At 29.6% G+C, this 15,355-nt stretch overlaps 1 protein-coding gene across 1 annotated transcript; it reads right to left on the reverse strand.

The window, feature by feature from the left end:
• Nucleotides 1-955: 955 nt before the first annotated feature.
• Nucleotides 956-15,121, reverse strand: LOC148280858 (very long chain fatty acid elongase AAEL008004-like). Its single transcript, XM_088227687.1, has 6 exons — nucleotides 14,936-15,121; nucleotides 6,221-6,301; nucleotides 5,271-5,433; nucleotides 3,788-3,924; nucleotides 1,843-2,025; nucleotides 956-1,321 (listed from the first exon to the last, which is right to left on the reverse strand). Exons 1-6 carry the CDS (start codon nucleotides 15,101-15,103, stop codon nucleotides 1,097-1,099), a joined length of 957 nt encoding a protein of 318 aa, XP_088083813.1. The 5' UTR covers nucleotides 15,104-15,121; the 3' UTR covers nucleotides 956-1,096.
• Nucleotides 15,122-15,355: the final 234 nt, after the last annotated feature.

The raw sequence follows: 15,355 nt of genomic DNA on the forward strand, positions 1-15,355 counted from the left end.
TTTTTATGTTTCACAGATACTTTTGTAATACTTATTGGAGATTGAATTTAAAAAAAACATAATTTTCTAATTATGATAATTGTTGTGATTTTATAATAACGTACATATAAAACCCCCTCGTATGAATAAAATATATTATGAAGATGTGCAATTGTTTTAATAAAATAAATAATGGACCTTTGTTAATTTAAAGTTATATAAAATGATGAATATTAAAGGTCTAATTTTAAAGAATAAATATTTTTAGATAATCCCATAACATTACTAACATTTTACACCTATACAACTATAACAACAAACTAAAATAAAAGTAAATAAAATTACCCTTACAATTAGGTATTACAATAAAAAATGACCTTGGGTAGGTACAAATAAGGTAAATCAGTACAATCTACGACACATATATCCAGTATACTTGCGTGAACAAGTATCTTCACTCCCAGGCATTAAGGTAACGACTGTTTAAACTCAACTAACATTTCAACAATAAGTTATATAGTATTACTGTTATATCAATATGTCATTCAGCAGAATATAACAAAAACAACAAAATAACATAAATTCAGTACGACACAAAATTGTTAATGATGAGAAATCCGATTTAAACAATACAACATTGAGCTGATTAAAAAAATATTCTAACACTAGCCTCTTCAGAGCAATGTACAAAATGAAACACCTTTAACATTTTTCAAAGACCTTATTTTAGATCTAAGAATATGAGGAGTGCTACTGTCGTAATATCTGTAGGAAAATATAAAAAGCTGATTAAAACACGATAATAATGACTGTACATTTTAGCTGGTCGTTACAAAATAACGCCAAGAGAGTTATTTAATGTAATTTGATTCTATGTTAGAAGTAAATCAGCTAAACAATGTCGACAGATATTTATGATTTGATTAAATCCAAATAAATTTGCCTTCCGGTTTTGACATTTTAATAGATTGCATACTTGATTCCAGTCCGGTTGACAGCTGCAGATTGTGCACGGATCACAAATGTCCGTCGAAATTCTTTAGCTGGCTTATTCTAGAACTTAATAAGTATGTTTCTATTTTACAAAACTATTACCACTAAATCACACGCGGCTTATTCATTGATCCTTTTGTCCCCCATCTCTGTGGGTGAGACCATTTAATCTTATGTCCTTGACGAAGCCATTGTTTACACCCGTAGAATAGTACGCATCGCCGGGCTCGTTCTTGGCTGTGACGTAGCCATTGCTCACTCCATTAGTGTGAGCATAGCCATTGGGAGACCCGTTTTGGTGCTTGTACCCATTTTTCCCATTGGTTAACTTCTCATCATCCATAACAGGCTGTAAATGTTATTTTGTCAGATTAAAAAAATACACAATACAATAGAACTTTTCGTCAATTTGAATGCCACATTTTTTTTTTTTTAAATGCTTCATAGTATTGCATGCACGCTTAATCAACAAAAAAGTTTACTACCCTCGACTACGAAAGGTTATCCGAGTAACAAAACCTGTTCTCCCCTTTACCCTCCCATTACTATCTCATTTTTCCTTATCTTTCTGTGATTTACAGCATAATTTTTTTTTAGCCTTGCATATATTATTTTAATTGCATATTTTTTCTTTTACCTAGATTTAATAAAAAATATTTTATAATTGAGGAAAGAATTTATACAGTAAAATTCCAATTATCCGGATTAATAAGTATCAGATTTTATTGCTTTTGAAATAATACATCAAATTGGAATCACATTAAACACTCACTTAAATATGTCCGGCAAAGTTAATTGCACAATCAAATCAAGAGGTTAGGCTGTGAGTATTTTGAAATTGGCAGTATGCAAATAAGAAAAAAACATTACCATGCATGCTCCTTTGTTGGCGTCTCGTTTAGGTTCCTTTGTGTAGTTAGTCTTGTAGAAGTCAGAGAATAGGAACAGGAAGAGGAAACCGTGCATGGCGATCCAGATCATGAAGGACTTGGGATAGTTACAGTCTCGGAATAGAAGTTGCAGTTGGTGAGTGAAGATGGCTACAAACTGGAGCTGCAAATAAATAAATAAAATATCTATAATATTAAAAATCATTATTGCGAGCCAATATAATTCTGGTAGAGGATTCTGAGGTTTAAAGGTATATTTCAGTTTAAGTAAAACAATTTATATCAAATGACTAATCCTTAAAGAAAATAAAACAGTAAAAAATATAGCTTGATAATAGTAACATTTTTCATAATGGTGACTAGTTCGCAGTTGTGCCTGGAATATGACATCTCTCATTTAGGAATAGACAGATATAGCTGTCAGCCCGAAAGATATTAGTAGTAAGAAGATATAGCCTAGGTACATGAAACTGAAGTAATCATAGGGTCTGCAATAAAGTGTCATGATAAAATTTTACGCATCATTACTTTTAACTATTTACAAGAGTTCAACCGGAAGTGAAATATCCATAAAAAAAAAAAGTTATGATATATATCCATTATAAAAAAATTTAAAAAAATATTGTTTGCATCACAACGGGCCAGCAGGCTTATTCTGTCACAATTTCGTTTCGTAAGTTCATTCGTTTGTCATATATCCATTTCACTCTAACACAATTAAAATAATATTTTGCTCTCATTCCCTATCGTACGATACGAATGAATTGACAAAATGAATTAGTTACAGAACTATGCTACTGGAATGAAATATGGCTCACCCAGGCCTGAGAAAAATCAAATTAATCTTTTGCATTCTCATTGAGAATCAAACCCAGAACTATCCGTGTGTGAGTCATTTGTTGTAGCCATTACACCACAGGGGTCGCTAATGAGTGAATCCTAAGATAAAAAGGGTCTGCGAACATGATAATAACTAAATTCATCTTTTAATATAAGAACTTTTACTCCACAGCTAAAGAATTCTGCAAAGTAATTCTGACTAGAGTATTGTTTGACAAATATTGTTTTTGATTAAAACTAAACCCAAAAAGAATATTTTTCATTATCATCCTCATTCTCTTTCTACACCTAATGGTGCATAAGGTACAGTTTTGGTACACCAATCGCAGCGTATCTCGTTCCTTCTTTTTATGAAGGTAAGATGATCAGTCTTACGGTTCAGTTGAAAGTCCAGGGTCAATTAAATATTTTAGTATGAAAACACCCTTTTAAATCAATATTTCATATCAACCATGTCAGGAATCAAACCCGAGACCTGATGCACACAAAAACAAATTTCTTTATTGTCCTATTAATACAGGTAAAGTGACGCATCATCACAACCAAATACTTTAGTACCTATTAATTCACATACATTTTGCTTACTATATTAATAAAATGAGTGTGATTCAAAGTAAAGTACTTAAAAGTGTGACAAATTGAAATTCGTAAATAATCTTATGTTATGGCAACAATTTAATTAAAATATAAAAAAATAACATTAAAGATACAATATTTTTGTAATGAATAAAGTATCAATTAAACAAATATAATATGAGAATTTTTTCGTTAAGAATTTCCTTACAGATTTTGTATTATTTTTAAGAATTATACTAATTTTGATACATTTTAATCTTGACTTTTTTTACAAATTAGGTAAACATAAACTGATTAATATGTATGAAACACATTGGGTATTATATAAAATGTAAATTATATTTATATAAAAAACAAACATTCAACTTAATTAACATATAAACAGTTTGAGACTTTAATCATTTTTTTTGAAAATATAGTTTGGTGAATGAAGTAGGATTTTTTTTAATAAAGTATATTTATTTGAATGGATAAAAGTAAATATGGGTTTAATTGTTGGGTAAACATACCATTTGGAAAGATGTCAAGTATTTCTTCCACCAGATAAACTTTTGGTATTTAGGACCCATGGCTGCTACCATGTAGTAGAAGTACATCACTATGTGAACCATAGTATTGAGTAGAGCAAAGAACGTGCTGTGACCACCTGGAAAGAAACAGATACTTAACTTATTCAAGAAATAATAAAATATGGCATTAATACATATAATTGGAAATGGAAATTCAACGTCAAAACTTGTCATTTTTGCCAGTGAAATGACAGATGCGTCCTAAAAATAATTCAGGAGAGTCAATAAAAGATTTTTAAAATGAAAAACTAAGATAACTTTTTTATTTTGATTCGCAAGACAATTTGTAAAAATAAGTTCATTTTGGTAAGGTATAAATCCTTTTATTTTATGAATGCTACCAACATCATACAATAGGGTTAGTGATATAAAAAACCAAATTCATGTCAAATATTCACAGGTGTCCGCTCATATGACGCAGATTAAAATTCTGCTCTCTGACTAATCTGCAATTAACTTTTGAAATATGTGAGAATGATAATTTTATTTTAATTCCTGCAGAAAAAACATGTTCCAGTTTTCTTGAAAAAAACCACCAAGATAAGTCAATTTTCAACAGAAAGATGGTTATTAGCACTGAAATAAAATATGCGAAAAAATCTACTTCGAACTGAAAGATGTTTTTTATATAGAAATACTATTTTTAGAAAAGTAAAAAAAAAATAGTGCATTATTGCACAAGTGCATCTAAAGACTCAAAATATGGATTTAGTATTTATAAAAGATATATATGAATTAAGTCAAAAAGTAAATTTGTAATTCATTTAGATTGGTAATAGCATACATACATTCATGTAATATTATGAATGTTCAAAAAAGTTTTAAGCAATAAATCAAAGAGGCGGAACCTTGTTAACAATTATTAAATAACCACAGAATACATATTAAAAGATGTAAAGACATTTTTTATTAGATTCATAATTTAACATTCATAAGGTATAGAGTGTGAAAGAGATCTCGAATGAATAAAGTTGTTTACGATATTTGGGTACCCCGCGTTAACTTTATTTCTTCTTCTGATGTTTCGACCTCTATTGCGGCATGCAATGACGACCCTTTCAACAGAGGTCGAAGCATTGAAAAAGGAATCAAAGTCAACGCGGGATTACCCAAAAATCACTACAATGAATTGAGAAGTGACCGGGAAAAAGTCACAATAGATCTACACCGGCCGGAGCGACGTCAGGAGGTTGTTTAGCTCTGACCCTCATCTTAAGACATAGGATACCGAAAAGAGCGAGAGCTGTTATAATCGAGACAGATTCTGGACAGCTGATAAGTTGAATTTTGTAGTAAATAATCAGACATTTATATTGGGAAGCATGCCAAAAGGTCCCTCCCCGAACTGCACAGTATTTACATATAATAAGTATTTAATAAGTAATTTAAATACATAAAGGAGTGATTTAAAAAATATTTTTACCTGGAGCAAACTTAAGTCCCATCCAAACAGAGAATGGCATGACTCCGTGGTGAATGACGTGAAGTGTAGAAACATGGTTGTTCTTTTTCCTCAGGATGAAGAAAAGGGTGTCGAAGAATTCCGTAAACTTCGAGAAGTAGTACCACCAGCATGTTGCTGCCATCTAAAAATACAATAAAAATAATGCAAAATAAAATCAATGACAGTATTATAAAGAGATCATTTAAAGGTAAACAAACTGTAGTTTTATGCTTTAATTTTTTTAAAATTATTTATTTTAATAAATGATACACACTTTTTTTTTCTATTACTTTCTACTTTTAATTTTTTTAAATTCTATAACTAACTTCCCAAAAAAGAGACTAGCAACTAGAGACCAGTTTATATTATTTTTAATGAATTATACATAATTTTTCTATCAACTTCTGCACGTATTTATGTACAAGTTTGTGAGTAGGTTAGAGCCTAGAGTTATGAAAAAATACTATGTTTAAAAAAAGTTTAAAGTTGAATAATTTATGTATTTTTGTCATAAGACAAAGTTTTGTGAACAAAAAAAAGTAAATAAGAAAACCCATTTTATTTGAAAAACTAGCCACATTAGAAGAATCTGAATTATTTTGTTATTGTCTTAAAATTCCATTGACAAAATAAATATTTTTAAATCCATAATGGTTACACTTCTATCTGATTTATATCATATAGCATTATTGTTTACAAAAAAAAAGTACAGGATACACTTAATTAATTTATAAGTAAATTATTGCTCCTCTTTTCAAATATGTTTTATGATTTATTTTACTGTGTCATAAGTCAAGAAGGCTAACAATATTTTCGTTTTTATTTTTATTATATTTTGTTTATATCCTAAGCGCAATATTACCACAGAAATTCATAAGTCATCATTGTGTAGGCAGAATTTTATGTATTAAAAAAAATATATATCTCACCCTGAGTGCTTTGGGGTTGTTAGAATAGTCAACAGGTTGACATCTAAAGTCATAGTCTCCCCACCATCCACTTTGCATGTACTGAAAGTAAAAAAAGTTTAACACATTAATCTCATCATCATCATCATTTCCTTTTCGCACTTAATGGTGCATGGGAACTGCATTGGTACACCAATCGCAGGGTATCTTGATCATTTTTGTTACATGAAGGGAAGATGATCGGTGTTACGCTTCAACACATTAAGCTACTGAAGACATTGAATAAAATCTAATTCAAGAATTATAACCATAGCTAATTTATAAGGAAAGAACATAGAACAATATATAAACACGGTGTGTCAATGGAGTATCACATAGTTAAAGCATAGGCAGAATTGTGAATGTTACGCAGTGTGTAAAGCGATCATTTAAACCAGCCATGACAGGTCGTAAGCGATGCCTAGAATTGTAAATCCTCTTCTAAAAAAATCTCCATCTACGCTGAAATATTTATCAAAAGTACAACAGAAAATTTTCAACATGTTGGACCCTAGTATAGTAAGATAATAATATATTTGTCAGTGGCAATATCTTCCAGAAACTTGAGATAGAGATTTATTAAAAATTAAGACTTACCCTGCTTAAAGTAAACTCAAATTTTTTCAGCCTCACTTTATGTCTTATTATGACGAAAGAAATAAAAGTAAGATTAATTTTAAAGAAATGATTATCTACAAAGGTAATTGATGCACTTCAAAATATAATGAAACAATACACATTTGTAAAAAAAAGGTTCTGACTTAATAAAGGAAATTTAAAGCTAGTTAGGATCAGACATAATCTCTAGATATATGATAATTTTCTTTAATAAATAAAAATAAACTTTACCTTCACCCTTCACTACCGCTCCAAGCAAGAAGGCAGTAACAAACATTTTTCAAGTTTTGAGGAAATTGAGGTTTGGTATTTATGTATTTGGTATTTGTTATTTGGTTTGTGTATTTGGTATGTATTTGGTATTTATTTATCATATATTTATCAAAGCAGATTGTTTTAAAGATTGCAATTACATACCAGATGGCATAAAGGAACACATTTTAGAAAATCGCCACCCAAATTGAAATATTTGGGTAAATCATAAGAAAGCAAATATTTATTTTTTACTAAAAAAGAAAATTGATAAAAATCACATTTTAAATTTTGCCAGAAATATCAATAGCAATTAAGCTTGGAAAGGCAGTTTAGGCAACCGAAGAGTATATAAAGAGTCTCAAAACTTTTTGTACAAGGGAATAAAGTTTTGCAATGAGTTACCTGACGGAATAAAATAAATGGGAAGCTTTAAAATAATTTTAAATGAATTTATTTCCTATAGTTAGTTAGTATTGCATTTGTTGTATATTTGCAATAATTTGATTCACTATATACTCATTTATAACTCTACAGTTTTAATCCTTTATACATTAAGCTATTTCGTGTTTATGTTTTTGTGATTGTGGTATAGTGGTAGCCTTATCCTATTCCTATTTCTAGTCCTATAGTTATGTACATCTATTAAATACGATTTCACTTATTAAATACTTCAGCATAAGATTATTAAACACTTTATTTACAAATATAAATACATCACGCAATAAATAATTTTTATTTTTTTTTAATTTTCATAGAGTTGAAATATTTTTTCAATTGTTCTTCAGGGTAAAACAATAAAGTTGTGATTTCCAAAACATCGTAACTTTTAAACCAAATGAGATAATTTCAACCTACAAAGAACTTTCAATGTAAAATAACGTTTTTAAAAATAAATAAAAAATACTACATATTAAAATAGTGAATATGGGACTTACGATATTTTTTGTTTTGTTTTTTTTATTTTTAATGTTTATATTTACACATTTAAAAATAAGTAATTTAAATATACAAGTTGGTATGTAAATATCTAATATTACACCAGCTACAACATATTTACAACTTATGCCTTTAGTTACAAAATATTTACACAAAACTTTATATACGTGTTTTTTGGGTGAGGACAGGAGATTACTACATCGTCGAAAGCCGACTGTTATTATTTTTAATAACCGGCTAGTTTACATATTTTTAGGTTCAAATATATGAAAAAAACATTAAAAAAAATTGCACTATAAAATTATTGATTTATAGGTTATTTATTTAACAATATTCATTTGGATTTCAATGTATTTTATTTTAATGGGGGAATCGATTGTGAAATTTAAATTGATACTATTTTCAAACTAAAAATAAGCATTCTGAAAGGAAAACGATAACAACTTGTATAATTTTCACTCTAGCCTTGACAACCAAAGACTAATCTGCATGTTAAAAACGTTTTTTGTTCAAATAATCTCTCACTCACCACATAATAATAACTTTATCCAGAATAGACAGGAATAATAACATTACGAAAACTATTTATTGAAAATGTGTGACATAAGGGTTTACGTACGTTTCGAACTATTTACAATCTGTGAAATCAAAATATCACACTAGTACGCTATTTCGCAGCATCCTAAATTTTATTCAATGTTTAAAATTACAAAAAAGACAGTGATGAAAAGCAGACTTAAAAAAGCGAACAGGTTTATTTATTTTTTAAATTTTTATTTATTATTATTATTATTTGAACAAAGAAAATAAAATAACTCTGCAATTTTAAAAACATTATTCTCCGGTTAGAAAAAAACGGAATTTGGACCCAACAATCGAATCGAAACCGATAATGAATCGGGTTGTGGTCCCGTGGCTAGTGTTGTGGACTCACGAGCCAGAGGTACGAGGTTCAAACCTCACTCTACCTCAACTTGAATTCCTTTTTCTCATAGTGAGTAATTTACAACTCGTTGAAAATGGCCACCAAAATTGAAACATTTGGGTAAATTATAAGGCTAATATTTTTTTTAACCAAAAAAAAATAATAATAACGTGAAGTTAACTTCAATTATCGATAAAGTATTTTTTTTTTTTTAACGAAAATGTGAATATTTGAAGTAAAATTTTAACTACCTTCGTAATTAACATATGATTAAATTGAAGAATACTCTGATAACCATCATAATCGTAATAAATTATAAAAATATATACCTACATGACTAGCGGACCCGACAGACGCTGCCTGCCTAAACGTTGGCTTGCCTGCTATTAGCTGGTTCAGCAAACGTTTTTTCGACAAACTACTCGTATATACTAAGTAACATTTGGCATTGAGTTTGACATTTCAATTGTTTCGTTTCGTCATTTCAATTCTTTGTAAGCGGTAAATACAGCCCTTTTAGACTATTTCCAGTCAAAACCTGCTAAATTTTACAAGGGAATCAATGATTGGAAAAAAGGGTGGCAGTAGGTTATCGATAATATGGGGAATATTTTTGTACAAGAAAAGTTAAATGAAGCACAAGAAAAATAGTTTAGAATTTTTCATTGAAAAAAAAGTTGCCCTTTCATATTACCCACATTGTTGACCAAATTTATAAAGAAAAATAAAAAAGAATGCCAGTTTTAAAACAAACCCCAGCAAAAGAAGTAAATTTGGCTTTGTTTTTTTACTCATCTAAAATCATAAGCAAACGAATATAACGTATATTTAAAAAAAAACAACTCATCATCGCTTTTAATGATTTCCTGTATTTTGTACATATTTTTACTTGATTTGTTTATTTAAATTTTTAGTATAGATGTGGGATATTTCGCGAGCTTGTTTCAATAACTTATGCAAACAGACCCCAAATAAATATTTTATACATATATTTTACTATCGATTTAAAAGCGAATAAATATTCAGCAAAAATCGGCGCAGATTATTAAATTTGCACAAATATTCTAATAAAAATGTTAAGAGTTGAGACTATCTTATAATTAAGAACTTTGATTGCATTCAAAATTATTTTTACTTTTGTTTTCTCATTTTACGCCAAAATAAGTCGAATTGGTCGCAAATTTAATACATGAAAAATTATATCAATATAATTATAATAAAACTATATCTATATCATCATCGTCATTCCCTTTCCGCACCGAATTAATGCACCAATTGCAGCATATTTAGATATGTTTTGTTACATTAAGGTAAGTTGATCAGCCTTACGCTTCAGGTACCAACCAGTCCATGGGGTATGAAATATCCTGGTGTGAAAACACTCTTTTAAATAAATATTTCTTATCAACCATGTCGGGAATCGAACCCGAGACCTCTTGCATGGTAGGCAAACGCGCTGACCATTACACCACGAGGCCGAGAATATTTTCATTTGACTTAATATAGATCAATATTTTTAATAAAATCAACAATAGTTTGAAAATAAATAGTATCATAGGAAATGCTCTAAAAAAAATTCGTATATATTTCGGTGTACATATACATTTTATTTTCATAAAAATATTTATTTATTTTATTTGGTAAGTTAATATTACATTGGTTTATATATATTTTTATTTTTTTTATTACTAGTAAAACATATAATACAAAAATTACCTATTATACTCCCAGGAGTTATTAGAAACTCATTTGGGACCGTACGTAAGAAAAAACATTTTTTTGACAATACATAATATCATACAAATTAATACATGAGAAATAAAAAGAAAAAAATATTGTAAAAGAAACGTAAAATACCATCTTATATAAACTACATTAATAATTATCACTATCAAAAATATTTAAGAAATATTTTTTGATTCCGACACTTCTGGACACTTTTTTTTTTCAGTTTTTCGTGTCTTAGCTCATCAGGCAGTTTATTATATTCGGAATGGCCAATATTTTCCAAGGACCTACTGCCAAACTTTGTTGAGCGAAACTTAGACACATGAAGATTCCCTGAATAACGCGTATTGTAATTATGAATATTAACTACTAATTACAATTATTTCAATAACTATGTACTAATTTATAAATCTACATTATAACAATATGATTTAAACCTACTAAGAGTTACATTTTTTCTGGAAGAAGTGTTCTTTGATTCTGAATACGTAAAAATATAGTTAAAGGAAATACAAATGAGCAATTAAAGTGTGAAATAAACAAATATTTATGATACATCGTACACGTAAAAAGTAGATAAGACTGGAGCAGTATCATTTATAATGGACAAATATGTAAGTATGTACACATAAAATAAAAACAAGATTTGTAATACAAATAAAATGTTTAAAACTTATTGTTATTTTATTCATTATTTCGTAACAAACCGATTTAAGAAAAATTAAAATCACACGTAAAAACATCTCAACTGTTTTTTTTATTTTATATTCTACAAAGGGGAGAATTATTTCAAAGAATATACGGCTAATAAATAAATTTAAAAAACTGCTTGACACTTGCTAAATAATATTGTGCTCTAAAACAAAATAGGAGCCGAAAGAGAAACTGAGATTTCTAGTAAGTATTTTAAAACACTTAAGGTGGAGTTGTGCTGTTTACTAATATTTTTTTACCAAAAAAATTATACACCGGAGGTAAAATATTTCATTCCCAGCAGTAAGATATAACTACTGGTAAGATGTAATTCATTCAAATGAAGTAAAGTTATTTGGTACCTCGGGTGACCTCGGAAGACCAGTTTGATAGAAGTTTTTTTTATTTTTTATAATTCGCGGTGTTTAATAATTACTTATCGGAATACGGAGCTACAAAGCGAAAATCGTCGTAGAAAATATTGCAAGTACGTGCATACATCTACTTTACTACCGAAGTCCAATAAAAATAAAGTACATATTATACTAAAAATTCATTCGTGCGTTTATTATATAAATTGATCAAAGTTAGATGTATAAAAAAAAATACATTTCAAAGATAATGAATATGTCACAGTGGCGGTTTCTAACCTTCATGCTACTGAGCCGTTAATTTGTTTAAATAGACACAATAATATAGACTAGAGATGGGCGTTTCGTTTTTTAAAAATAAATAGCAGTAACAGTTACCGGTTTTCAAATTTAACTGTTTCTAAATAACAGTTTAGCTGGCACAGTTTAACAAAAAGAACTGTTTTTTAAGAAACAGTTTCATTTAATATTCTGACTATTTCTTATAATAGTTTATTTTTTTATGAGGCTGTTACAGCTGTTTCCGAAAAATAACTATTACTTAGTATTTTTTCAATGGAAATCAAATGCATGTAGGTATGTATCATATAAATATATTAAAAAAAAAGTTCTATCGCTGAATTTTGAGGTTAAAACCGCTGTGTTAAAGACAAAAATACCCAAGTAAAAGGGATTTTTTCATATTATAACAAATGATAACTAACTTTTTAGATCTCAGGAATTCAGTTAATATTAACGTTATCGTGTTATTTTATGGTTACACAAATGAAAATGCGAAATTGCTAGGACCAAAAAAGCTAGGTACTAAAAAAAGTGCAATTTCATTGCTTAAAAAATAGCGGGAACACATTTCCAAGAATTTAAAAGACTATATTTATAATATTTAATATTATATATTCAAATATAAGTTATTACCCAATTAAGAAGATATTAAAATGCTTTGGAATAAGATTTCTAGTAATAAACAGGTCATTTTGATTTTGATTAATCTTAAAAATATGTTAAGAAACGTAAACTCCATAAATATATTACGCAATCGTTTTATTTTATCGGCGGGATATATTCTGGTACTTAGGGGTTTAAAAAAAACCAAATATATAGGAGTTGCATTATTGTTTACCTTTCTTATAATATACAAGGTTAATATTTAAAAAAGTGGATTTTTCTGCAATAAAATTTATTTTAATTTATCTAAACTGTTGGGATCAGGAGGGATATACTAATGTGGGCCAATCAGAAACTTCTCAGCATTTGCTCATGTGGAGAGGAAACCACTCAAAACTCTTCAGGAGAAGCCGGCCTGTTGGCAGTAGTCAACAGGCCTTTCGTTCCACTAGAGGACTAGAGGAGTGTTCAGCATTTTGTTCCCTACTTTGGTTTATTTTACCAATTGCCTGCACTATAATGAGCATGTACGTAGTACTTAGGGGTTGATTAATGTTAAATTAATGCATAATAATGTTATCTGTTACATTCTTTTATTCGGTTCACCCGTTTGCATTCAGACATTTTGACGTAAATAAACTCGAAATTGGCTGGAATATTCCAAAGAACGGGGTAAAAGGCCATAAAACAAAGACGAGGGTAAACAGGACTACCCTAAGCATATTTTAAATGACGTCCACAAGTTATAATAACGGAATTAACTTATTTTTTAAAATCCCACTTATATTAAATATGACGTTCGTATTCACAATAATAGGCCCGGTTATGGTGATCATGTATAAGCACACGGTCAAGGTACAATTCCTAAACAAATGTATATAGAATACTTGGTTATTCAAAGGTCAATATAATTCTGCGCAAGGTTTTGACATTAACGAAATGGTCTATTAAGTCAATAAGGATAAGAAATAAAACTCAAAAGTTATCGTCTAAAATAAAGATATAAGGAAGCAATAAATATAACACATTTCTTTAACATCCCCAGTAATCATAATTTGGAAACAGGAGTACTTTCGAGAGAATCATATCTGTGGAAAACATTAATAAATAATCATAATGCTTACAAAATTACAACAGGGATGGAGAACATATTAGAAGTTTAGGCATTTACAGGGCTTATGACCTGTCATTTGCACTTTACATACTGTGTAACATTCACCATTTTACCAATGTTTGAACTTCTATATTTCTTAAATTTTTCCATCTGTTGATTTTAGTAAACTTGAAGAGCTGAAACCTTTATTGTTGTGAAGAGATTGAGATCGTTAATGTGTAATTTGTTAATCTTAATGACTTCGTAGGGGGTGAAATCCAGTCTTTTGTCTACAAACATTTGGACGAATTCAAAATTTGAGACATAAGTCCTAACTCCATGGGACTAAAAGTCATGTGTTGAGATGGGACTAGCAATTAATTGACACAGATACATGAGTATATCACCACAAATATAGGATCAGAAACATAAAAAATAATAAAAAATATATATTTATTTATTTGTCATTACATTTTAGGAAGTTATTCGAATGATTTAGAAAAGAGGAAAGTGTTTAGATTTTGTGTTCTGCTGTGGATCATATTTTGGTTTATATGTGAAGCTACCCCGCAGAAGGTATATAAGGATATCATTGTTTTTATAATTGCTACAGCATACATAAATCTTATTTTTTTTCTTCTAGGGACTATCAAATACTATAATCAAGAAAACACCTTTTTTCAAAAGAAATATGCGTTCTTATGTTTTACCCAAATATTTCATTTTGACGGCCATTTTCTACGAGTTGTAAATAACTAACTAATAGAAAATGGGAATCAAGATGGGGTAGAGTGGGATTCAAACAACGGACCTTCGGTCCGTGAGTCCGAAATACTAGCCACAGGACCACAACCCGATTTAAGGACATTTTAGTATTTTATGATAACTATATTGAAAATCAATCAAATCGACGACCTCACGCACGGTATCCAAACGCGTTATTATATTATGAAACGGCAATTAAACAATCTTTTCTAAAAGCTACAGGAACAAAATAAAACGCAAAACACACAATAAAGCGCCATTTTTGTAAGTGAAGGGGGCGAGAAATCACAGACTTAGAGCATTTACGTCTGTTTAGTTTCGAAGCTCCCCGAAACCTTTTGCATGCGAGGTAACCACGAACTAGGTAATCCGTAGGTAATTTTCACGATTTTCAGTTATGATTCGAGGTCAGGTGTCGAGATTCTCACCTCGTAGAAGATCCAGGCACTGAAGACGGTCTGCAGGAGGTTGTAAGCGATGAGGACCTCTCGCAGGCTGAAGGGTTTCCGGTTGGCCATCAGCTTGGGGCCCAGGTGGCGCGCGCAGTACGCGTACGTGCCGCACAGAAGCAGCGTTGGCAGCGGGGAGGACATCATGGGCCAGTCGTTCACGCGAGGATCTGGAAAACCATCACAACACCATGTAAGTATTTGCATTTATTTAGACACATGCCTAAATGACAAAAAATATGAGAATTTCGAAGTATTCGCATGAATTGTTTTTGTTACAATAATGATCACATTTTATATACGCCCCGCCGAAACCGCTTTTTACACGGTTAAAAAACGAAATAAAAAAAATTAAATTGAACATTTATTTAAAAATTCTTAATATAATTATACTATTCG

Source organism: Micrasema longulum, unplaced genomic scaffold (genome assembly GCF_059751315.1).
Source record: "Micrasema longulum isolate JH-2025_06_02 unplaced genomic scaffold, ASM5975131v1 h1tg000524l, whole genome shotgun sequence".
Taxonomy (NCBI): Eukaryota; Metazoa; Arthropoda; class Insecta; order Trichoptera; family Brachycentridae; genus Micrasema; species Micrasema longulum.